This window comes from Nycticebus coucang, chromosome 14 (assembly GCF_027406575.1).
Source record: "Nycticebus coucang isolate mNycCou1 chromosome 14, mNycCou1.pri, whole genome shotgun sequence".
Classification (NCBI taxonomy): Eukaryota; Metazoa; Chordata; class Mammalia; order Primates; family Lorisidae; genus Nycticebus; species Nycticebus coucang.
The window spans coordinates 57,460,435-57,484,370 of record NC_069793.1 but is presented as its reverse complement, the minus strand read 5'-3'; the positions used below and the strand labels follow the sequence as shown (position 1 = coordinate 57,484,370).

Sequence of the window (23,936 nt, the reverse complement as noted above, 5' to 3'; positions counted from 1 at the left end):
GTGGGGTAATATGGCCAGTTCTGCTCTAAAATCCTTTTATTAATACTTGGAAGACAAGGTGCCATCAAAGATCTTCCAGAGGACATTAGAGATTCTTTTTCTGATGTAGGCTGAAATTGGAAAGTCATACAAAGTAAGTCTTATCTGAAGCAAAATTGGAAATTTAGGGGTAAATAGACTGGTAAATTTTCTGAGGGAAGTGTCTATGTGAAGTAGGCTCAAAGATAATCCAGGAATTTTGGTTTAAGATCACTTAAGTAGTTTTGGTTTCCTCCTTAGGGTCTTTGTGTTAACTGTGCCCTGCAAAGTGTTCTGTCCTGATCATCATATGTTCATTGCATATTGTTTATTCTATTCTCCATTTAAATACATCCTTCCTCAGAGAAGACTTTCCAAACTTCACAAACTGTGGTAGTGATTCATCATCATATCATATGTTTATGTTTGGTTTTATGTTTTGTTTTTCATGTATTGCATTGCTGGCCACATGATGGGCATTCAGTCAAAGTATGTTGAATCAGTTCATGACCTCTGATGGCCATGTAAACATTCTATTCCTTGCTTTCATATTTTGTAAAATTAGAACCAAAATTCTCCACAAAGCCTTGAGAGGATGATATAAGACAGTTGTGTCTAACCCTAGCATATTGTCTGGCACATTATTGATATTGAGTAGGTGCTAAATAACCTGACCTGACTCTTGCATTTTTTGCCTACAACTGTAATGCAAATAGGAGATGTAACTCTTCAATTAACAATATAATTGTTTTGTATTTTGTCTTATTTTGTCTTTCATCTTTGTGAATCCTTCATAATAATTTCCAGCCAGTATTCCTCTTTTTCTCTACTAGCCCTTCACTTACAACACCTGGTTCCTCATTTTCTCCCTCTTCATCATTAATAGTAACTGAAGTGAAAATAAAAATTCTTAGGAGAGCTTTCATATTCCTTATCACTTCACACAATATCACTCTGCCTTTTTATCTTAAGGAGATGAATAACCAAAATAGAAATATTATTTGCAAAATTGATATAAGGAACTTAATTTCATTCTTTTCAGATCTGTACTGCAAAGCAAACCACTTATGCATACCAGCTGGAAAATGTTCTGGAGGTTCCTCTAAAAACTCAAAAGTTGATCAGAATATCGTGACCAGAATATGAAATTCTCAATTGAGACTCTATCTTCAACATCATATTAATTCCAAGTTAGTACATTATATTATGTTAGAGTCTAGGAAAATAGCTTCAATGAGAAGTTCTTAAGAACTTAAAAAGTATGGATATTTCTTATTGTATGAAGAAGGATTAATATTGTATATATCAAGCTTTGATTATTACCACAGACATAAACCCAGAAGTTACAACATGTTAATTTATCTGGTCCAGGCATTGTCACAAATATCACCCTTAGATCCATGCATTATGGAGAGCACTGATGAAGACAGAATCAAAAGAAATGTGAAATTTGGGGAGTGCTTGTGGCTCAGTGAGTAGGGCACACACCCCAAATACCGAGGGTGGCGGGTTCGAATGTGGACCCAGCCAAACTACAACAAAAAAGTAGCCAGGTGTTGTGGCAAGCACCGGTAGTCCAAGCTATTCTGGAGACTGAGGCAAGAGAATCGCCTAAGCCCAACAGCTGGAGGTTGCTGTGAGCTGTGATGCCACAGCACTCAACTGAGGGTGACAAAGTGAGACTCTGTCTATTAAAAAAAAAAAAAGAAAGAAAGAAAAGAAATGTGAAATTTCTTGTGGAAATTTTCACCAGTCTTTCCATAATTTTTAAAATTATTTTCTAAATTAATTTTAAATTATTGAATTATTTTATTCATTAAATCACAGTTTATTAAGCACTTCTGAGTGCCAGGGTACCCTTAGATTACAAAAAGCATTTGAAAAATATGGGATCTCAAAATCCAGTAGGTGAGATCAAAGAACTCTTATTCATCTTTTGCCTCTTCTTTGCAGATCTAGGATGGAGAAAAGAGATCAAGAGTGCTTTAGTGGCTAGAATCCAAGAAGATATTTGGAGCCACCCTGTAGCACTGGTACATATTCTCATACTAGAATCTTTCTTGTCACCATTCAGATTCTTCTGACACTGATAATTTCCATGTGCATTTAACTTCCTTGTCTCGATTTCTCTAAAAGTTGCCTTACATTTGTGCGGATTCCTGACAAGTCCAGGTAGCATCAATGCATAAAGAGCTTTTTAAAATTATCTCAGAGTCTCGATCAAGAGCACCTCTGTGCCATTGGTAGAAAGTGTTTGTACCCATTAGGAAGATGAGCAATCACACTGCTGTAAGCACATTCTTTTTGTGGGGATTTTCCAGTTTCCCAGACCTAGAGATTCTGCTCTTTGTGGTGATTTTCTTCTTCCATGTGACCATCCTAGCTTCAAACATGTCCATAATGGTGGCCATCAAGCTTAGTCACAACCTTCACACTCCCATGTATTTTCTGCTCTGTGGCCTGTCCTTATCAGAAACCTGTACCACTATGGTAGTCATCCCCCGCATGTTAGTGGACTTGCTTTCAGAAAATAAGACCATTTCTCTCCCTGAATGTGCCACACAGATGTTTTTCTTTTTTGGCTTGGCAGCCAACAACTGTTTTATCATGGCGGCCATGTCCTATGACCGGTACACAGCCATCCGCAACCCACTGCACTATCACACCCTTGTGACAAGGAAGACCTGCTTGCATTTGATGATGACTTCTTGGGTGGTTGGCTCCCTGGTTTCACTGTGGATTGCCATCACTATATTCAACTTGTCTTTTTGTGACTTGAACACTATCCAGCACTTCTTTTGTGACATCTCACCTGTGGTCTGCCTTGCTTGTGATTACACTTCTTTTCATGAAATGGTTATTTTTGTGCTTTCTGCCTTTGTGTTAGTGGGCAGCTTTATTTTAATCATGATTTCCTATGTCTTTATTGTGTTCATAGTCATGAGAATGCCCTCTGCAGAGGGGAGGTATAAGGCCTTCTCCACTTGCTTCTCCCACCTTACTGTCGTGTCTATACATTATGGATTTGCTTGCTTTGTCTATTTGAGGCCCAAGAACAGGGACTCCTTCCCTGAAGACATGCTGATGGCTGTGACATACACAGTGCTGACTCCTCTGCTTAACCCCATCGTTTACAGTTTGAGAAACAAAGACATGCAGATAGCTTTAAAGAAATCACTAGGCAGGTTTTCCCCTCTGATGACAAATAAAATTTTTTAAATTTAAAAAATTACTCAGCATTGATAAATAAAAGTGATATAAGTAGAGTACTTCTAAATAAGTCATCATTTTGCATACAAAGCATTTAAAGTATTGTTCAATAGCCTGGTATGTTCTGGCCTCACCATTTTCCTACAACACAGAGGATGCAGTTTTAAAATCTATAGATAGGGCGGCGCCTGTAGCTCAAGGAGTAGGACACCAGTCCCATATGCCGGAGGTGGCGGGTTCAAACCCAGCTCCAGCCAAAAAAAAAAAAAAAAATCTATATGATAATATGTGAATGTGTGTTTGTACACATTTGCATGTAATAAAAATATTAAAAATGTTTTGGAACACTGTATTTTCTTTTGGTTGTTGTTGTTGGGATTCATTGAGGGTACAAGAAACCACGTTACACTGATTGCATTTGTTAGGTAAAGTCCCTCTTATAATTATGTCTTGCCCCCAAAAGATGTGTCTCACACCAAGACCTCACCCTCTTCCCTCCTTATCTCTCTCTGCTCTTGCTTTGCCCCACACCCCTTCCTCCTTTCTCTCTGCTCTCCTGTTTCCTCACTCACTACCGTGTACTAGGTCATTGATTGTCTTCATATCAAAATTGAGTACATATGATTCATGCTTCTCCATTCTTGTAATGCTTTACTAAGAAGAATGTGTTCCACTTCCATCTGGGTTAATACAAAGGATGTAAAGTTTCCATCTTTTTAAATAGCTGAATAGTATTCCATGGTATACATAGACCACAGCTTGCTAATCCATTCCTGGGTTGGTGGGCATTTAAGCTTTTTCCACATTTTGGCAATTGTAAATTGAGCTGTGCCAAACAGTCTAGTTCAAGGGTCTTTATGGTAGAAGGATTTTTTTTCCTTCTTGGTAGATATCCCAGTAATGGGATTGCAGGATCAAATGGGAGGTCTAGTTTGAGTTGCCTGAGGGTTCTCCATACTTCCTTCAAAAAAGGTTGTTTAGTTTGCAGTCCCACCAGCAGTGTAAAAGTGTTCCTTTCTTTCCACATCTACACCAGCATCTGCAGTTTTGAGATTTTGTGCTGTGGGCCATTCTCACTGTGGTTAGATGATATCTCTGGGTGGTTTTGAGTTGCATTTCTCTAATAATTAGAGATTATGAGCAATTTTTTCATGTTTGTTAGCCTTTAATCTGTCTTCTTTAGATAAGGTACTATTCATGTGTCTTGTCCATTGGTATATGGGATTGTTGGCTTTTTTCATGTGGATTAATTTGAGTTCTCTGTAGATCCTAGTTATCAAGATTTTGTCTGATTCAAAATATGCAAATATCCTTTCCCATTGTGTAGGTTGTCTATTTGCTTTGGTCGTTGTCTCCTTAGCTGTACAGAAGCTTTTCAGTTTAAGTCCCATTTTGTTTATTTTTATTGTTGTTGCAATTGCCACGGAAAGTCTTTCCCCAGGCCAATATCTTTCAATGCTTTTCCTATGATTTCTTTGAGCATTTTTTAAATCATTTCATGCCTTAAATTTAAGTCTTTTATTCATCTTGTATCAATTTTTGTGAGTGGAGAAAGGTGAGTGTCCCATTTCAGTATTTTATATATGGATATCCAGTTCTCCCAGCACCATTTATTGAATAGGGATTGTTTCCCCCAGTGTATGTTCTTGTTTGGTTTATCTGGTGGTAAACTGGTGGTTGTAAGATGTTAGTTTCATTTCCTGGTTTTCTATTCAATTCCTAATGTCTATGTCTTTATTTTTGTGCCAATACCATGCAGTATTGACCACTAAAGTCTTGTGGTACAGCCTAAAGTCTGGTATGCTGATGCCCCTGGCTTTGTTTTTATTACTAAGAACTGTCTTAGCTATATGGCTGTTTTTGCTTTAGAACACTGTATTTTCATAGTAGCATTAGTTTTTGAGAAATAAAGATAATCATAGTAAGTAGAGCAAGAGGTCAATGAAGAAAAAGGAGCAAAGAAAGGAAGAAGTAGAGGAAGATAGAAAGGAAGGTGGAAGAAAGGGAGGGAGAAAAGGAAGGGAGGGGGTAAAAGAAAAAGAAAGAGAATTGACTAGTACAATTAATCAAAAAGGAAGGTAAAAGTACAAATACATGGAGTTAGAACTAATAATGAGGATATGATCACAATACAGGAAAATTAAAAGTAGCTTAAGATAACTTTTTGTTTAATCATATTCAAATAAATTTAAAATTTGAATAGAAACAGATAAATTTCTGAAAAAATTAAACTGCATCAAGCTGAAAAAACAATCAAGGACTCTATTCCTTTCACAGTAGTGTCAAAGAAGATGAAATATTTAGGAGTTTACTTAACAAAGGACGTGAAAGATCTCTATAAAGATAGCCAGGCATTGTGTCAGATGCCTGTAGTCCCAGCTACTTGGGAGGCTGAGGCAAGAGAATCGAGTAAGCCCAAGAGCTGGAGGTTGCTGTGAGCCATGTGACGTCATGGCAGTCTACCGAGGGTGGTAAAGTGAGACTGCCTCTACAAAAAAAAAAAAAAAAAAAAAATCTCTATAAAGAGAACTATGAAACTCTAAGAAAAGAAATAGCCGAAGATGTTAACAAATGGAAAAACATACCATGCACATGGCTGGGAAGAATCAACATTGTTTAACTGTCCCTACTACCCAAAGCAATATACAATTTCAATGTAATCCCTATTAAAGCTCTACTGTCATACTTTAAAGATCTTCAAAAAATAATACTTCATTTTATATGGAATCAGAAAAAAACTCAAATAGCCAAGACACTACTCAGAAATAAAAACAAAGCAGGAGGAATCGCGCTACCAGACCTCAGATTACACTATAAATCTATAGTGATCAAAACAGCATGGTACTGGCACAAAAACAGAGAGGAAGATGTATGGAACAGAATGGAGAATCAAGAGATGAACCCAGCTACTTACGGTTATTTGATCTTTGACAAGCCAATTAAAAACATTCAGTGGGGAAAAGATTTTCTAATTAACAAATGGTGCTGGGTGAACTGGCTGGTGACATGTAGAAGACTGAAACTGAAACTGAAACACACCTTTCACAATTAACTAAAACAGACTCTCACTGGATTAAAGATTTAAACTTAAGACATGAAACTATAAAAATACTAGAAGAAAATGCAGGGAAAACACTTGAAGAAATTGGTCTGGGAATATTTTATGAGGAAGGTCCTCCGGGCAATTGAAGTTACACCAAAAATACATTACTGAAGTCTGATCAAACTAAAAAGCCTCTGCACAGCCAAGAACGCAGTAAGTAAAGCAAGCAGACAGCCCTCAGAATGGGAGAAGATATTTGCAGGTTATGTCTCCAACAAACCAGAATCCACAGAGAACTCAAACATATTAGCAAGAAAAGAACAAGTGATCCCATCTCAGGATGCAAGGGACTTGAAAAGAAACTTCTCTGAAGAAGACAGGTGCACGGCCTACAGACACCAGAAAAAATGCTCATCACCCTTAATCATCAGAGAAATGCAAATCAAAACTAATTTGAGATATCATCTAACTCCAGTAAGATTAGCCTACATCACAAAATCCCAAAACCAGAGACGTTGGCATGGACATGGAAAAAAGGGAACATTTCTACACTGCTGGTGGGAATGCAAGTTAATACATTCCTTTTGGAAAGATGTTTGAAGATCACTTAGGGATCAAAAAATAGACCTGCCATTCTATCCTTCAATTCCTCTTCTACGTATATGTCCAGAAGGCCAAAAATCAGTTTATAACAAAGATATTTGCACCAGAATGTTTGTTGCAGCTCAATGCATAATTGCTAAGTTATGGAAGAAGCCCAAATGCCCATCAACCCATGAATGGATCAATAAATTGTGGTATATGTACACCATGGAATATTATGCAGCCTTAAAGAAAGATGGAGACTTTACCTCTCTCATGTTTATATGGATGGAGCTGGAACATATTCTTCTTAGCAAAGTATCTCAAGAATGTAAGAAAAAGTATCCAATGTATTCAGCCCTACTATAAAACCAATTTATAGCTTTCATTTATAGCTTTCATATGAAAGCTATAACCCAAAGATAGCCCAAGAAGAAGGGGAGAAGGAGTAGGATGGGTGGAGGGAGAGTAATTGATGCATTTTACAATGTACATGTTAAATTTATTAAGTGTAGAATATAAATGTCTGTACACAATAACTATGAAAATGCGGTGAAGGCTATGTTAACCAGTTTGATGAAAATATTTCAAATTGTATATAAAACTAGCACATTTTACCCCATGATTGCATTAATGTACACAGCTATGATTAAATAAAAAAATAAACTGACAAAAATTACCCAAAAAGCAACAGAATTTTTTTTTATTAAGTCATTTGTACATAGATCATAAATACATTTATTCCATTATGGGATTCATTGTGTTGATTATTTGTACAAATTGGAATGCTTACATCCTACTAATCAACATAGCTTTCACCTCATTCACCCAATTACAGCATTATGACATTTGTGTTCTACACCTGATAGATCCAATTTGTACTTGCAATGTGCTCCATATGAGTGGTCCTCCTACTAACCCTCCCTCTATCAACCCACCCCCTCCATTTTCCCCTCTCCCTCCCCTTCCCTCCTTCATCCTAGGCTATAGTTGTGTTTCATTTTTCATATGCAAGTGTGAGTGATTATAAATTGGTTTCACAGTAGTACTGAGTACATTGGATATTTTTTCTTCCATTCTTGAGATACTTTACTAAGAAGAATATTTTCCAGCTCCATCCATGTAAACATAAAAGTGGTAAAGTCTCCATTTTTTTTAATGCTGCATAGTATTCCATGGTATAAATATACCACAATTTATTAATCCGTTCATGGGTTGATGGCTTCTTCCATGACTTGGCAATTATGAATTGAGCTGCAATGAACAATCTGGTGTAAATATCTTTTTTGTCAAATGATTTTTGGTCCTTTGGATATACACCTAGAAGAGGAATTGCAGGATCAAATGGCAGGTCTACATTTAGATCACTGAGTGTTCTCCAAACTTCCTTCCAAAAGGAATGTTCTGGCTTGCATTCCCACCAGCAGTGCAGAAGTGTTCCCTTTTCTCCACATCCACACCAACATCTGTAGTTTTGGGATTTTATGATGCCATTTTTCATGGAAATTTTTAAGAAGTAATTCTTCTTCTTAAAGGAGGGGGGTGAGGCCTTGGTGTGTGTCACACTTTATGGGGGCAAGACATGATTGCAAGAGGGACTTTACCTAACAATTGTAATCAGTGTAACCTGGCTTATTGTACCCTCAATGAATCCCCAACAATAAAAAAAAAAAAGAAGTAATTCTTTGATAGATTTTTTTCTCTGCAAAAAATTAGACCAGATGACTTAATAATTGTTTAAACTGTCAAGGAACAAAGAATGCAAATGCTATCTAAATTAATTTAGAAGACAAAGATAAATAGATTCTAATTTATGAATCTCACAGTGTGGAAAATGCTTTATACTGCTGCTGTCTGATTGAGCCCATAGAGGTAAGATTCTAAAGTGAATTGTGAAAAATGACATGATGAAAGGTGGCAAAGGAATTTTCAGGTTGTATCGTCCATGTGCTTATAGTGAGTGGGAAGTGGTGTATCACTGGGGGTTTGAATTACATTTACCTAACAATAAATTATGTAATTATAAACTTAATGGTCATTTGTGTATTTAATTTGGAGAAAGGCATATTCAAGTCCTTTCCTCATTTTTAATTGGGCTGTGTGTGTTGAATTTTAATTTTTGTTTAAATTCTAGATTCATATTCATGACCACATATATGATATAAAATATTTTCTCTCATCCTGTAGGTTCATTTTTCACTTTCTTTACAGTTTCCTTTGAAGCAAAAGTGTTTTATAATTTTAATAGGTTTTAATTTATCTATTTCTAACTTTTCATTTTTTCATTGGGGATTCATTGAGAGTATAAGAAAACCAGGTTACATTGATTGTATTTGTTAGGTAAAGTCCCTCTTATAATCCTGTCTTGACCCCAAAAGGTGTGGCACATACCAAGGCCCCACCCCCTCCCTCCTTCCCTCTCTCTGGTCTTCCTTTCCCCACCTCTCCCTCCTTCTTTCTCTCTCTGCTCTCTCCCTCCCCTACCCCACTGTGTCCTTAATTGTCTTTAATTTTCCTTATATCAAAATTGAGTACACAGGATTCATGCTATTTCTAACTTTTTTGCTCATGCTTTTGATACCATAACTAAGAATCTCTTGATTAATTCAAGATCATAAAGACTTTCCCCTATACTTTCTTCTAAGAGTTTTGTAGCATTAAATTCTACATTTAGGTTTTTGACCCAGTTGAATTAATTTTTGCATGTGGTATGAGGCCAGGGTCCAACTTTATTCTTTTATGTGTGGATATCCAAATGACTCAGCACTATTTATTGAAAGGACTATTCAATACCCATTGAGTGTTCTCGGCAGGCACCCTTGTAGATAACCTATTGATCATGGACACATGGTTTGATTTCTGAACTCAATTCTATTTCATTGATCTCCGTGCCTATCTTTTTATCAGTATATCCTATTTTGATCTATATTGTTTTATAATAAGCATTGAAATTTGGGAATGTGAGTTTTCTGGATTTTTTGTTTGTTTTTAAAGATCATTTTGGCTATTCTGAGTCTCTCACATTTCTATATAAAATTTTATAATTATCTTTTCAATTTCTGCAAAGAAGCCATCTTGGATTCTTTCAGGGATTATGTTGAATCGATGGATCAACTTGGGTAGTATGTGTCATCTTAAAAACATAAAGACTTCCAATTCATGAACATAGGATGTTTTTATTTCTTTAGGTTTTATTTCACTTCTTTCTTCAATTTTTAATAAATTTCAGAGTACATAGTGTAAGTTTTGTGCTTTTTTAAAATTTATTCATAAATATTTTGCTCCTTTAGACACTGCTATAACTGGAATTTTTTATATATATATATTTTTCATTACTAGTGCTAAAAAATATAGCGATTTGTTATATTTCTCTTCTATCCTACAAATTTTCTGGACTTACCTGTTTATCCCCATAATTTTTAATAAATTTGTATATTTTTCTACGTGTACATGTTTTCTGACTGTGAGATTGTGTCGTCTTCAAGTAGATGATAGTTTTACTTCTTCCCTTCCAATCTGGATGCCTTTCACTTCCTGTTTTTGCTGATTAACCTGCTTCTAACAATGCCATGTAAAATAGAAGTGGCAAGAGCAGACTTCTCCATTTTGTTCCTGAGAATTGAGGGAGAGCATCTAGTCCTTGGCCATTAAGGATGATGTTATCTGTGGGTCTTTTGTAGAGGCCTTTAATCAGGTTCACAAAGTCCCTTTTTATTAACAATTCATTGAGTGTTTCTAACACAAGTTGGTGTAAAATTTCATGAAATGGTCTTTCTACCTATATTGGGATGATCATTTTTGTTTAGTTAATGTATTTATATGTTGTATAACTTTAAGTGATTCTCAAATATTAAACCAACCTTACTTTACCAGGACGAATACCATTTTGTCATGTGTGTGAATCCTCTCATATGCTGCTAGATTCATTTTGCTGGTATTTTGTTGATGATTTTTGCTTCTACATTCATAAGATTTACTGGTTTTGTGATGTCTTTGTATGGTTTTGGTATAGGAGTAATAATGACCTCTTAACATGGGTTGGGAAGTGTCACTTCTCTCTGATTTCTCTGAAGAATTTGTAAAGGATTTTTATTAAATCTTCCTTAAAAGTTTAATAAAATTTGCTCTCTCACCTCCTCTCTCACTCTCTTCCTTCTCTCTCTCTTTCAGTCTCCCCACTCTCTCTTTCCTCTCTCTCTCTTTTCTCCCCCCTCTCTCTCTTCTTTTCTCTCCTCCTTGGTGCTGCTCTGCAGCATCCCTCCCTCATCAATAAAAACCTTTCATACAAAAAAAAAAAAAGTTTAATAAAATTCAGCAGGGAGGCCATTAAAGACTAGCCTTTTCTTTAGGGACAGTTTTCTGATTATGAGTTCAGTCACATTTTAAATTATATGCTTATTCATATTTTCTATTTCTTCTTGAATCCTTTTTGTTAACTTGTGGTTTTCTAAGAATTTTCATTATTATATTATTATAATATAATATTTAATATAATATTTCATATTATATTAAAATTATAATTAATAATTTTCATCATTAATTAATAACATTTAATTATTTATTTGGGGCACAAAATTATTCATAGTATTCATTTATAATCCTTTTATTTCTGTAGGATAGCAGCAATTTTACCTCTTTTATTTCTAATTTCAGCTATTTGAATAATCTCTATTTTTCTTGATCAAGCTACTTAAAAGCTTGTTAACTTTGATAATCTTTTCAAAGAATTAGCTTTTGGTTTCGCTGACTGTATTGTCTTTCTATTCTTCACTTTATTAATTTCCACCATAATGCTAGCTTTATTCTTATACTCACACACTGGAAACATTCCAGGTTTCTGTAAATAGAAGACTCATTAAACAAACTGACATAGTCACAAAATCAAATACTATTAAGCAATAAAGGGAAACACACTATTGATACATCCAACAATATGAGTACATTTCTAAAACATTTTACTGATTGAAAAGAAACCTTACAAAGAAGAATACATACTGCATCATTCCATTTATATAATATTCCAGAATCTACAAATGTAAGTAAGCAATGTTGGAGAAATAATTGGAGCATGGAGTGCCTCTCTCTGACTAGGGAGGGGTATCAGTGGAAGTTCCTAGTCTGATGTTAATATTCTATATGGTGAGAGGTGCATGAATTAAACCAGTTTGGGCATTTTCCAATACATAGTGATTGTGTACCAGAGATTTGTACATTTTAATTTATTCAAATTTGCATTAAATTTCATAGAATAAAACATGTATAAAGTATTGAACTCTTATTATTGATATACATGCAGAAGTACTTATGGGGAAGTGTACTGATGTGTGCAATTTCTTTTCACATGTTTCATAAGATAGATTAATGGATGAATAAAAGTATAAAGAGCTATGTAATAAGGCAACTATAGTAAAATCTTAATGGATTGTATAATATATTTTCCAAAAATGATGACAACAATTATTCTAGTACCACATTCTCTTCCAGGACTTCATCATTGTTCCATGAAGAATTAAAATTTGTATCTTGGGAATGGAAAAACAAACATCACGTGTCTTAAATAAGTGGGAGCTAAATTATGGATGCACCTGGTCACAAAAAGATATAAAGGGCTTTGGAAACTGAGAAGGAGGGTAGGTGGTGTGGTGAGGGATAAAATATTGAACAGTGTCCTGGTGGTAGGTACAGTGAAAACCCTGACTTCAGCAGTATTGAGTGTATTCACATAACAAAAACTTTTGTTCCCCGTTAATATTATTTTTTATTTTAGAATATTTGGTGTTTCAAATGTTTTGGTTATATGAATTGCATTTGTACAGTTGAGTCAAAGCATAGTTTGCCCCTCACTCAGACAGTATGCACTGTACCAATGTATATTTATCCCTCCTCCTGTCCATTCTCATCTACTTACTTTCTGTTGAGTTTTACTACCAAGTGTGCACATAGGTGTTGATCAATTAGCTTTAATTTATTTATTTCAGAATATTACATGGGCACAAATATTTTGGTACATGAATCGCTTTTGTACAAAGTTGTAAGAGTGCCCCTCACCTGGATAGAGTGAATTGTTCAGAGTGAACTTATGCCTCTTCTCCTGCCCATCCCAGCTGCTTGCTTTCTATTGAGTTTTTCTATCAAATGTGCACATGGGTATTGATAAATTAGTTCCTATGTAATAATGAGTACATGAGGTGTTTGTTTTTCCATTCTTGTGAAACTTCACTGAGAATAATGGTCTCCACTTACAAAAGGTATTGGTTCATCATTTTATTATGTCTCAGTAGTACTGTATGGGGTTAGCGTGTATGTATGTATGTACCCATCATATATATACATATACCGCATTTTAGTAATCCACTCATGAATTGATAAGTACTTGAATGAGTTCTGCATCTTTATGATTGTGAATTGTGCTGCAATAAACAATCAAACGTATATGCCTTTTTGAAAAAATAACTTCTTTTGGGGGGCGTAAATATCCAATAGTGGGATTGTTGGATCAAATGGCAGGTATATTTTTAGTTCTTTGAAGTGTCTCCATACACTTTCCATAGAGGTTGTATTAGTTAGCAGTTCTACCAACAGTGTATAAGTGTTCCTTTCTCTCTGCATCCATGCCAGCATCTTTAGCTTTGGTAATTTTTTTTGATAAAAGCTATTCTCACTGGAGATAGGTGATATCTCATTGTGGTTTTGATTTGCACTTCCCTTATGATTATAGATGTTAAACATTTTTTCCACGTGTTTTTTGGCCATTAGTCTATCTCGTTTTGAAAAGCTTCTGTTAGTGCATTTTGTCCACTTTGTTATGAGGTTGTTTTATTTCTTTCTTGTTGATTTGTTTGAGTTCTTTATAGATTCTGGTTATCAGCCCTTTATGAGATATATAGCATGCACATATTTTCTCTCAGTCTGTAGATTGTTCACTTTTTTGACTTTTTGCTTGGCTGTGCAGAAGTTTTATTTTTTATTATTATTTTTTTATTTACTTTTTTTTTTTTGTAGAGACAGAGTCTCACTTTATGGCCCTCGGTAGAGTGCTGTGGCCTCACACAGCTCACAGCAACCTCCAACTCCTGGGCTTAAGGCAATTCTCTTGCCTCAGCCTCCCGAGTAGCTGGGACTACAGACAACGCCCGGCTATTTTTTGGTTGCAGTTTGGCCGGGGCCCGGTTTGAACCCGCCACCCTCGGTATATGGGGCCGGCGCCTTACCGACTGAGCCATAGGCGCCGCCCGGCTGTGCAGAAGTTTTTAATTTTATAAGGTCCTATTTGTTAATTTTTGTTGTTGCTTTGATTGTCTTTGGGGTCTCCTTCATAAATTCTTTTCCTAGGCTGATATCTACAAGAGTTTTACAATATTTTCTTCTAGAATTCTTAAGGTCTCATGCCTTAAGTTTAAGTCTGCTATCCATCATGAATTAATTTTTGTGAGTGTTGAGAGGTAATAACCCTGTTTCAATTTTTTACATGTGGCTATCCAATTTTCTCAGGAATAATTATTGAAAAGGGATTCTTTTCCATAGTGTATTATTGTCTGCTTCGTCAAAACTCAGATGGCAACATAAGGATAGTTTTGTATCTAGGCTTTGAGTTCTGTTCCGGTCAGACTGTTCCGGTCTGTTCTGGTCAATGTTTCTCTTCTTGTATTAGTACCATGCTCTCTGGTTATTATAGTCTGTTGTATAGCTTAAATTCTGATACAGTGATGCCTCCCTTTTTGCTTAAGGTTGCTTTAGCTATTTGAACTCTTTCCTGGTTCCATTTACAGTGAGGAATTATTTTTTCTAGATATGCAAAAAATGACATTGGTAATTTAATAGGAATTGAATTCAATCCGTAGATCACTTTTTTTTATTTATTTATTTCCCCCCACACACAGGTAAGCTAAGATTTATTTTATTTTATTTTATTTTTAAATCATAACTGTATACATTGATATGATCATGGGGCATCATACACTCGCTTCATAAACCATTTGACACATTTTTATCACAGTGGTTAACATAGCCTTTCCGGCGTTATCTCAGTTACTGTGCCAAAACATTTACATTCTACATTTACCAAGTTTTGGTAGTATAGACATTTTAACAATGTTGACCTGCCAATCAATGAGCATGATATATTTTTACATTCCCTGCTATTTCTTTCCTCAGTGATTTATAGTAATCCTGTAGAAGTCTTTTATCTCCTTGATTAAATACATTCCTAGGTATTTATTTTGTTGCTATTGTCAAAGGTATGGAGTCTTTGATTTGATTCTCAGCTTGACTGTTGTTTCTGTACAGGAATGCTATTGATCTGTGTACAGTAATTTTATAACCTGAAACTGCTGAATTTATTTATCAATCCCATTATTCTCTTGGCAGAATTTTTGGGTTTTCTAGATATAAAATCATATCAGCAAAGAATGATATTTTAACCTCCTCTGTTTGTATTTGGATACCCTTGATTTCCTTTTCTTAATTGATTGCTTTGGCTAGAACTACCTGCACTATTTTGAATAGAAGTGATGACAGTGGGCAACCTTGTTTAATTCCAAATCTAAGTGGGAATTCTTTCGATTTTTCCCCAATCAGTTTGATGTTGTTTGTGTATTTGTTGTATATGGATAGCTTTAATAATTTTTAGGTATGTTCCATTTATGTCCATTTTGTTAAGAGTTTTTATCACAAAATCATGCTGAATTTTGTCAAATGATCTCTCTGCAACTATTGAGATGATCATATGCCTTTGTCTTTGCTTCTGTTTATGTGGTGTATTGCATTTATAGATTTATTTATGCTGACCATGTTTGCATCCCTGGGAGGAAGCCTATTTCATCATGGTGGGATAATATTTTTACTCTCGTCTGAATTCTGTTGCTGCAATTTTATTGAGAATTTTTGCATCTATATTCATGAGAGATATTAGTCTACAGGTTTGTGTTGTTGTTGTTTCCTTTCCTGGTTTATCTAGGTGATGCTGGCTTTGTAAAACAAATTGAGAAGGATTTCTTCCTTCTCTATTTCATGAATAATTTCTCCAGTACAGGTACAAATTTGTCTTTGTAATATTCAGCTGTGAAACCATCTGGTCTGTGACTTTTGTTGTTGTTGTTGTTGGAAGATATTTTATTGCTGCTTCAATTTTGTTACTTGATATTGGTCTGTCTAGAAGTTCTGTTTCTTCATGTTTCAGCCTAGGAAGGGTATGTGTTTTCAAGAATTTTTCCATTTCCTCAACAATTTCCAGCTTATGTGTGTAGAGGTTTTTAGAGTATTCAGAGATGATGTTTGGTATTTCTATGGTATCAGTTGTAATGTCAAATTCTATTTCTTATTTAGCTTATTATGGTCCTTTCTTTTTTGCTTTTGGTTTATCAAGCAAGAGTTATATCAATTTTGTTTATTTTTCAAAGAAATAATATTGTTTGTTTCATTAATCTTCTATATAATTCTTTTGTTATTGATTTCATGTAGTTCTGATCTGATCTTTGGTATTTCTTTTCTTATTCTGGGTTTAGGATTTATTTTCTCTTCTTTTTTTAATTCCTGGAAATGATTAATTAGATTGTTGATTTGTGGTCTTTTTTTTTTTTGATATGGGCATTTTAAGACTGAATTTTTTCTCTTAGTATTGCTTTTCTGAATTCCACATATGTTGAAAACTTACATACGCTTTGTCATTTAGTTGACTCATGATTTTCATCTTAGTTTCCTTCTTGACCCAATAATAATTCAGCAGTAGGTTAATTTCAATGTCTTAATGTAGAATTGAGTGTTTCTTTTGGATTTAATTTCTAATTTTATTCCAGAGTGATCTGAGAAGATATGTGGTATAATTTCTTCTTTTTACTTTGTCGAGAAATGTTTTGTGCCCTAGAATGTGATCAATTATAGAGAATGTTCCTGTACTGATGAGAAGAATGTATATTTAGTAGTTTGGGGGTAGAATATTCTGTAAATGTTTATTTAGCCCATTTATTCTACAGTCTTAAGTCCTGGGTTTCCTTATTTAATGTCTTCCTGAATGATCTATCCAGTTTTGCCAGTGGGGTGTTGAATTCCCCAGTTAGTATGATGTTGCTATTTATTACTTTGTTTAGATCTAGTAGTTTTTTTTTTTTTTTTAATAAAACTGAGTCCACCTGTGTTAGGTGCCTAAATATTTGGAATTGAGGACTACATTTTTGTTTCTTTCCATATCTTGTACCCTCAAAATCCCTCTTCGATTCCAGATATCTGTTTAATGGCACCATAATGTTTCTTTTGTAGTCACTCTGCTAATTCTCTATATCTATCACAAAGGATGAATCTCAGTCTCTCAGTCCTATTTTTTTTATCTGTTATCAGCCTTTTTTTTTTGATATTTGTTTTAATTTATTCTTGGGGATTCATTGAGGTACAAAGAAGGAGGTTACACTCCTTGCATTTGTTAGGTAAAGTCCCTCTGATATTGTGCCCTACCCCCAAGAGGTATGACATACACCATGACCTCCCACCCTCTCCTTCTTTCTCTCTCTCTGCTTCCTCATTCTCCCACTTCCTTCCCTGTACTAGCATCAATTGTCCTCATATCAGAATTGAGTACATTGGATTCTTCTCCATTCTTGTGATGCTTACTATCCAGGTTAATACAATAGATGTAAAGTCACCATTTTTTTGGCTGTATAGTATTCCATGGTATACATCTGCCACAGCCTGTTAATCCATTCCTGGATTGGTGGGCATTTAGGTTGTTTCCACAATTTGGCAATTATAAATAGAGCATTAATAAACAGTCTAGTACAAATGTCCTTATGATAAAATGATTTGTTTTCTTCTGGGTAGATGCCCAGTAATGGGATTACAGGATCAAATGGGAGGTCTAATTTGAGTTCTTTGAGGAGTCTCCATACTTCCTTCAAAAAAGGTCTTACTAGTTTGTAGTCCCACCAGCAGTGTAAAAGTGTTCCCTTCTCTCCACATCCACACTAGCATCAGCAGCCTTGAGACTTTGTGATGTGGGCCATTCTCACTGGGTTTAGGTGATATCTTAGGGTTGTTTTGATTTGCATTTCTTTGACAATTAGAGATGATGAGCATTTTTTCAAATGTTTGTTAGCCATTTGTCTGTCTTCTTTGGAGAAGGTTCTATTCACCTCTCTTGCTCATTGATATGAGAGATTTTTGGCTCTTTTTATGTTCCTTAATTTGAGTTCTCTGTAGATCCTAGTTATCAAGCTCTTGTTCAATTCATAATATGCAAATATATTTTCCCATTCTGATGGTTGTCTATTTGCTTTGCACTTTTTAAAGTCAAAACTATGACAATGCTATGTCTCTTCATTGTAGATGTCTTTGGATTCCCTTCCTTACAACCTACTTAATATTAATAACTACTAATCATTATTTCTTATTTCAGTTATACACTCTTGTATATTCTCATAGCTACTCTGAGGGATAAGGGTTGTTATTGATTTCAAGGAGGGAGTTTTTGCTTGTCAAATTTGATACAGATGCTAAGAGTACCTGTACAGCAAATTTATAGCAAAGCACTGAGAGTCTGAAGAACTACGTGCTTGGTTCTAAGCCCAAGTTGGTTCCCAGGCCTCTCTAAATGCAAGTGCCCTAGCTTGAATTCAAGGTCTTACCTGTACCTCATGTCCTACAGCCAAATTTCCCTATCTGAGAAACGTCACAGTATTTACCAAATAAATTAATGTCATTTTGTGTCTCTTCTAATTTACCCATATTATTTTTCTTCACTTGCAATGTTCTATTTTTCCTTCTCTGCCTGCTAAAAACATAGCTTTCCCCAAAATACAAGTAAAATGTTATTTGTAGAAAGCCTCCCTAAACCTTCTCAGGCTGTGTTAGTCCTCTTCTAGATTCAAATATCATTTTATTGTAATGAGACTCTCTTACAACTTTGACTCCTATACTATAGGAGTCCTATACTCCTATGACTACTCTATACTAGACAGGACAGAAAAGAGTCAAATTTTGTATCTCTCAACTTTCAGCCTAAGCTGAGTGAATACAGATTTTTAACTAAGATTAGTTCAATGGCCTAAGGAGAAAAAACCAAACAAACACCCATATTCTCCAGAACCCTTTGATGACTATTACTTCAGTCCATTTAATAATTCCTTCCCAATACATTGATTTATTTAGCATTTATTTTGTTTAGACATGTACAGAAGATGGTAACTGATCTCTATAGCTTTTAAGGATCATGTCACCTAGCAATATAACTGCAATAAGACCTGCCTTCTAAATGCTTCCTTAATTGAATTTGTGAACATTAATAACAACAACAACAAAAAAAAAAAGAAAAAACAACCCAGAAAAAAACCACAACAAATAATGCTTTCTTAGAGCTTCAGCAGTGGTTTCTTACAACTAGAAGAAACTACCAATTTTACATTCTAGACACTGCCCATTTTTAGTATAGTATCAACTAACACTCCACCTATAACTGGTCATAAGAGAGAACCTAGAAGAGCTTAATCAAAAAGTGGCTCTCCACACACACAAACACCAGAAATTCTTGGCAAGTCTCTCCAAGGAAAAAAAATCTCCAAGATACCAAGGTATGTGTAGTTTGTACAGTCTTTTTCAGTGATTTCAGGTAAGAGCCTCTGGCTTTTGTGATATTTTTATTTTCATATAATGTATATTAATGGTGAAGTCTTATTTTGTCAAATACAATATTGACAGGCATATGTCCATATGAAATTATTTCCATTCTTCCCAGTAACCCTGGCAACCACTGGAGAGTCTGATGCATGTAACATCATGTCAGCCCTTTTGTTAGTTTTTCCCAAAGTTTATACCCATTTCCTATACCTGGATGTTTCCTGGAGTGTACCAGCCTATTCTCTCTTTTTAGTTTTTTTAAAGTCCTCTCCATTTAGTTTCTGGGTTCCCTCTTTACCAAGAATCAGAAACTGACAACATTTTTGATTTCTAGCTACATGTACCCATTTTTTCTTTAATACCTTATAATAAGCTATAGACAATCACAGGTACTTGATTATTAGAATAAATAGAACGATGCCCATTGTAAGGAGTAAAAAACTTGAAAATTTCTAAATAAGATAATTCTAAATAAGATAATTCCTTCTAAATAAGGAGAATTATCTTCTGGTTTCTTAAAATCATAAAGTAATTAAGCTGTAGGAAGAATTTATAGCCTCACAACTCAGGTGTGGCTTTCTGCTACTCTTCCTGTGATTTCACATGTCTCATAATTCAGGGATAAGCATTAAGGCAACTTTTCATTTTGAATGCCTATCTTCACATGTCCCACCTGAATTTGGAGTCACCTATAAAAGGTAATGAAATCTTCATTTCTTGTAATTAAAGTTGAGGATAGTAAAGATATGAATGAGAATCCTAGGGGGCCAATATCTTGAGAATTCTGTTTTAGATACCAGTAGCTATGAGCTCTCTATCACCCAATGTAATGCCTCCCCTAAGTATTTTCTTAAATCTTCACATACTTTGGAACCTTTTCAGTTAAGTTTTCTCTTATGCTTTTGATTAACAGTAAAGAAATTATTAAAATTCAACTTGTTCAAACTATGTCTTGTGAAGTAAATGGTTCCTTTAGACACATTGTACTTCTTGTACAATACTATTTATTTTATAATTATTCTGAATATTTGCCAAGTCCCTCAGGCCTTTTCTACCCATCCAAAAGGGAAGAGCAATAGGATATCATGAGAAGCTACTGCTTGGAGCGACAAAAGAAGAAAGGAAGTGAACACACACTATGATCCCAGGTGGTTGCTTTCACATGGGGCAACTATGCTGTAGAAGACCTGGCTGAAAAGGAATACCCAGTTTTACCAAAATCCCAAGTCACTGGGCCACCTTCTGCAGTATCTACACATGGCCATTATCCTTCTTCTTGTCAGCTTGCCCCTCAAAGTCTTCACCATCTGTACTATCTTCCACCTAATGCACTATCAAGTCTTATCTCCACATCTGCCCTCATAATTTTAATACTTTAGGCATATCATACTGTCCTCTAATTAAATTCTGCATTTTACTCATTCTGTTTTCTGTTCCTTCCTTCTGAGAATGACTTTTTCTAATTTCAACCTTCCAAAACATTGCCCATTTTTCAGGGTTCAGAAAAAAATCCCTCCTCATCCAAGAAGTCTCTTGCTTGCATAATGCATAAAAACTGAGACAAAAATTACAGTAATTAAAAAGGACTTCTATAAAGAAGAGCACTTACTTTGGATGGCCTGCACTGGATACCATAATATCAATGCTAACAGATTCAGTGTAGCATTGTAGGTTGCTGTACAGAAAAATAACTTGGCACTTTTTGACACTGGACAGACCTTTTCATGCTTTTCCTGGGTTTCTTTTATTATGGAAACAAACACATATCCAAGTTTCTTTGAGAGATATCTTTTAGTCTTTATAGCCATTCTTTTAGAGAACACTCTTGGATAAAAGCAGCATGATTGATTAGAAATATCTGGTGGTCCATAGTGAACAACTGAATTTTCTAACAGTGGTTACAAAAACAAGGACAAGAATGCCCTATACCTACAAGGTAGAACCACACTGAGATGTGATTCATGCTCCAGGGCTCCTCAAGGGATCATACTGAAGCTGCACATCACTTGACCCACATCCTTTTCTGACACCTTCCCATGCTTTGTCATACTTTTCTGTCATCCTTAACAGATTTCTCATGAGATCACACCTTCACTAAATCACTGTGCTTCTAGAGAACTAATAAAACAGTTTTAATGAATACACAGTCATTATTATGTACAGTCAGATTTTTAAAAGGCATTGAAGTATAAATATCAGGCTACCACTAGCTTTTACTACTATTCCTTCTCACTGAGAGACCAGATATAACACCTAACCATCATTGTCAGTCATATAGAAATAGATAATTTTATTCTATAGGACAGATTGCACTTGGACCTTTTGGTGGCTAAGACTTCTGATTCTTGCTAATTGGTCTTCATTACTAGATATTACTGTTTTTTCTTATGAATGTATTCAGAGGACAGTTAGTGAATCCTGAGTTCATATCCTTGATTTTCCATGGATGTTTGTGAGATGATCTGCCAAGGACAAAGGAAGCTGCAGCAGTAGTTCTGTGTTGCTCTATTCTAAATAATTTGTCTATATGTTTGCTATTTTGTTCATGCTCTACTCTGCTAAATGCAATGTAAATCAGCTAGAGGAAGGGTGATAGAAACAATAGAATCATTTCCTGCTAAAAATGAAGGACACTACAACTACCACTATCCAATTATGAAGAAATACATGCGGGTTACATCTTTTTCACGAAACTTTTAGCCATATTTCTAGAAATTGTAATCTAGAACATTAATAATATCCATTCGCTCATTCAGTCAAAATTATACTGAGTGCCTCTTATATATATGTTACAGTCTAGGGACTGTCCGAGTTTTTCAAAAGCATGTGACAAACAGCCACAGATGTTTGTATAAACCTCAAATCATTTAAACTTCCTCAACTAGCTTCTAGTGAAGAACAGAGAAGTTAAAAAATAGAGATGTGGAAGAGAGAATGCAGAGGGACAAAACATAACTAAATAAGACAGGAGTAGGAATTATGCAAGGCCCATTTCTTGGGTGTAAAAATAATTCAGTATGATTCAGAAGTTGCTCCTGGAACTTTATCTAGTATCAGATATTGGGAAAAGTATCTAATAGTAATATTTGTTATTTATTTCAGTGTTTTAAAAATAGAAAGAACATCTTTATCACCTTCCAGACATTTCTCATGTCCATTTGCAGTCCTTCTCAAAATATAGAATATGTTTTTCCCTGGAGTTTTATAACTTAGAATCACATAGCATATCCTTTGTTAAATTTGACTTTCACTCTAGAGATTCATTCATATTGTGTGCATCAGTAATTTGTTCCTTTTTGTTGTTGAGTAGTATTCCATCACAGGGATATTCCTTTATTTTTTCATTTTTATTTTTTTCAACCATTCACTTCATAGTGGGCTTAGAAGTTGTTTTCCCTTTGAATTTCATGAATAAAGCATCTATCTATGAACATTTAAGTAGTTTGCAGATAAAAATATGTTTTCACTTGTCATAGGCAAGTACAAAGAACTGGGAATGATTGACAAGATAAATAAAATCAATAAACTATGGAAAAACCGAAAACTAAAATCTTTAACAACTTCAATCAGTAATCAAAAGTGGAAATGAAAACTGATACCACAGAGATATAAGTGATTATCTTTGAATACATCTAAAAAACTCTTTCCTTAGAAATTGGCAATGTGGAGGACATGGACCAATACCTGGAATCACATCCTCTCTCAAGACTTAAATAGGAAGAAATAGATCTCTTAAACAGACCAATATCATGCACAAAATTTGAAGGTACAAATAAAGCTTTTAACAAAGCTTTTTTCAACAAAAAAGCCCAGGACCATATGGTTTCACACCAGAATTCTACCAAACCTTCAAAGATGAGCTTATACCTATACTGCAGAACCTACTCCAAAACATTGAGAAGGAAGGAACCTTACCCAACCTATTCTATGAAGTAAACATCACTTTGGTTTCAAGGCCAAAAAAGGAACCAACTAAAAAAGACCTTTCTAGGTCAAATTACCAATTTTGCTAAAGAATATCAATGGCAAAAGTACTTAACAAAATCTTAGCAAATAGATTGCTCCTACACATTAAAAATATTATACATCATGATCAAGTAGGGTTCATCCCGAGGATGCAAGGCTGTTTTAACATATAAAATCCATAATAGAAGTAAAAACAGAGACCTCTATTAAGGTCTAAAATCCAGCATCTTTTTCTAACAAGAACACTTAAGAATAGTCATAGATGACACATTTTTCAAGCTGATTGAAGCCATCTATGATGAACTCACAGATAATATACTGAATGAAGTAAAATTAAAAGCATTGTACTTAGAACAGACAAAGACGCCCACCATCTCCACTAGTATTCAAAATAGTTCTGGAAATTCTAGCCAATGCAATCAGGAAAGAGAAGACTATAAAGGACATCCAAATGGGGACAGAGGAGGTCAAACACTAACACTTTGTTGATGACATGATCTTACACTTAGAAAACCCC

General features: G+C 34.9%; 1 protein-coding gene across 1 annotated transcript; it reads left to right on the top strand.

Annotated features, from left to right (window-relative positions):
* The first annotated feature begins 2,289 nt into the window (after positions 1-2,289).
* LOC128564409 (olfactory receptor 10T2-like) lies at positions 2,290-3,237 on the top strand. Its single transcript, XM_053559892.1, has one exon. It carries the CDS (start codon positions 2,290-2,292, stop codon positions 3,235-3,237), a length of 948 nt encoding a protein of 315 aa, XP_053415867.1.
* Positions 3,238-23,936: the final 20,699 nt, after the last annotated feature.

Excerpts from the sequence above, each read along its gene's own strand:
- LOC128564409 (XM_053559892.1), top strand. The coding sequence starts at position 2,290 with ATGAGCAATCACACTGCTGTAAGCACATTCTTTTTGTGGGGATTTTCC.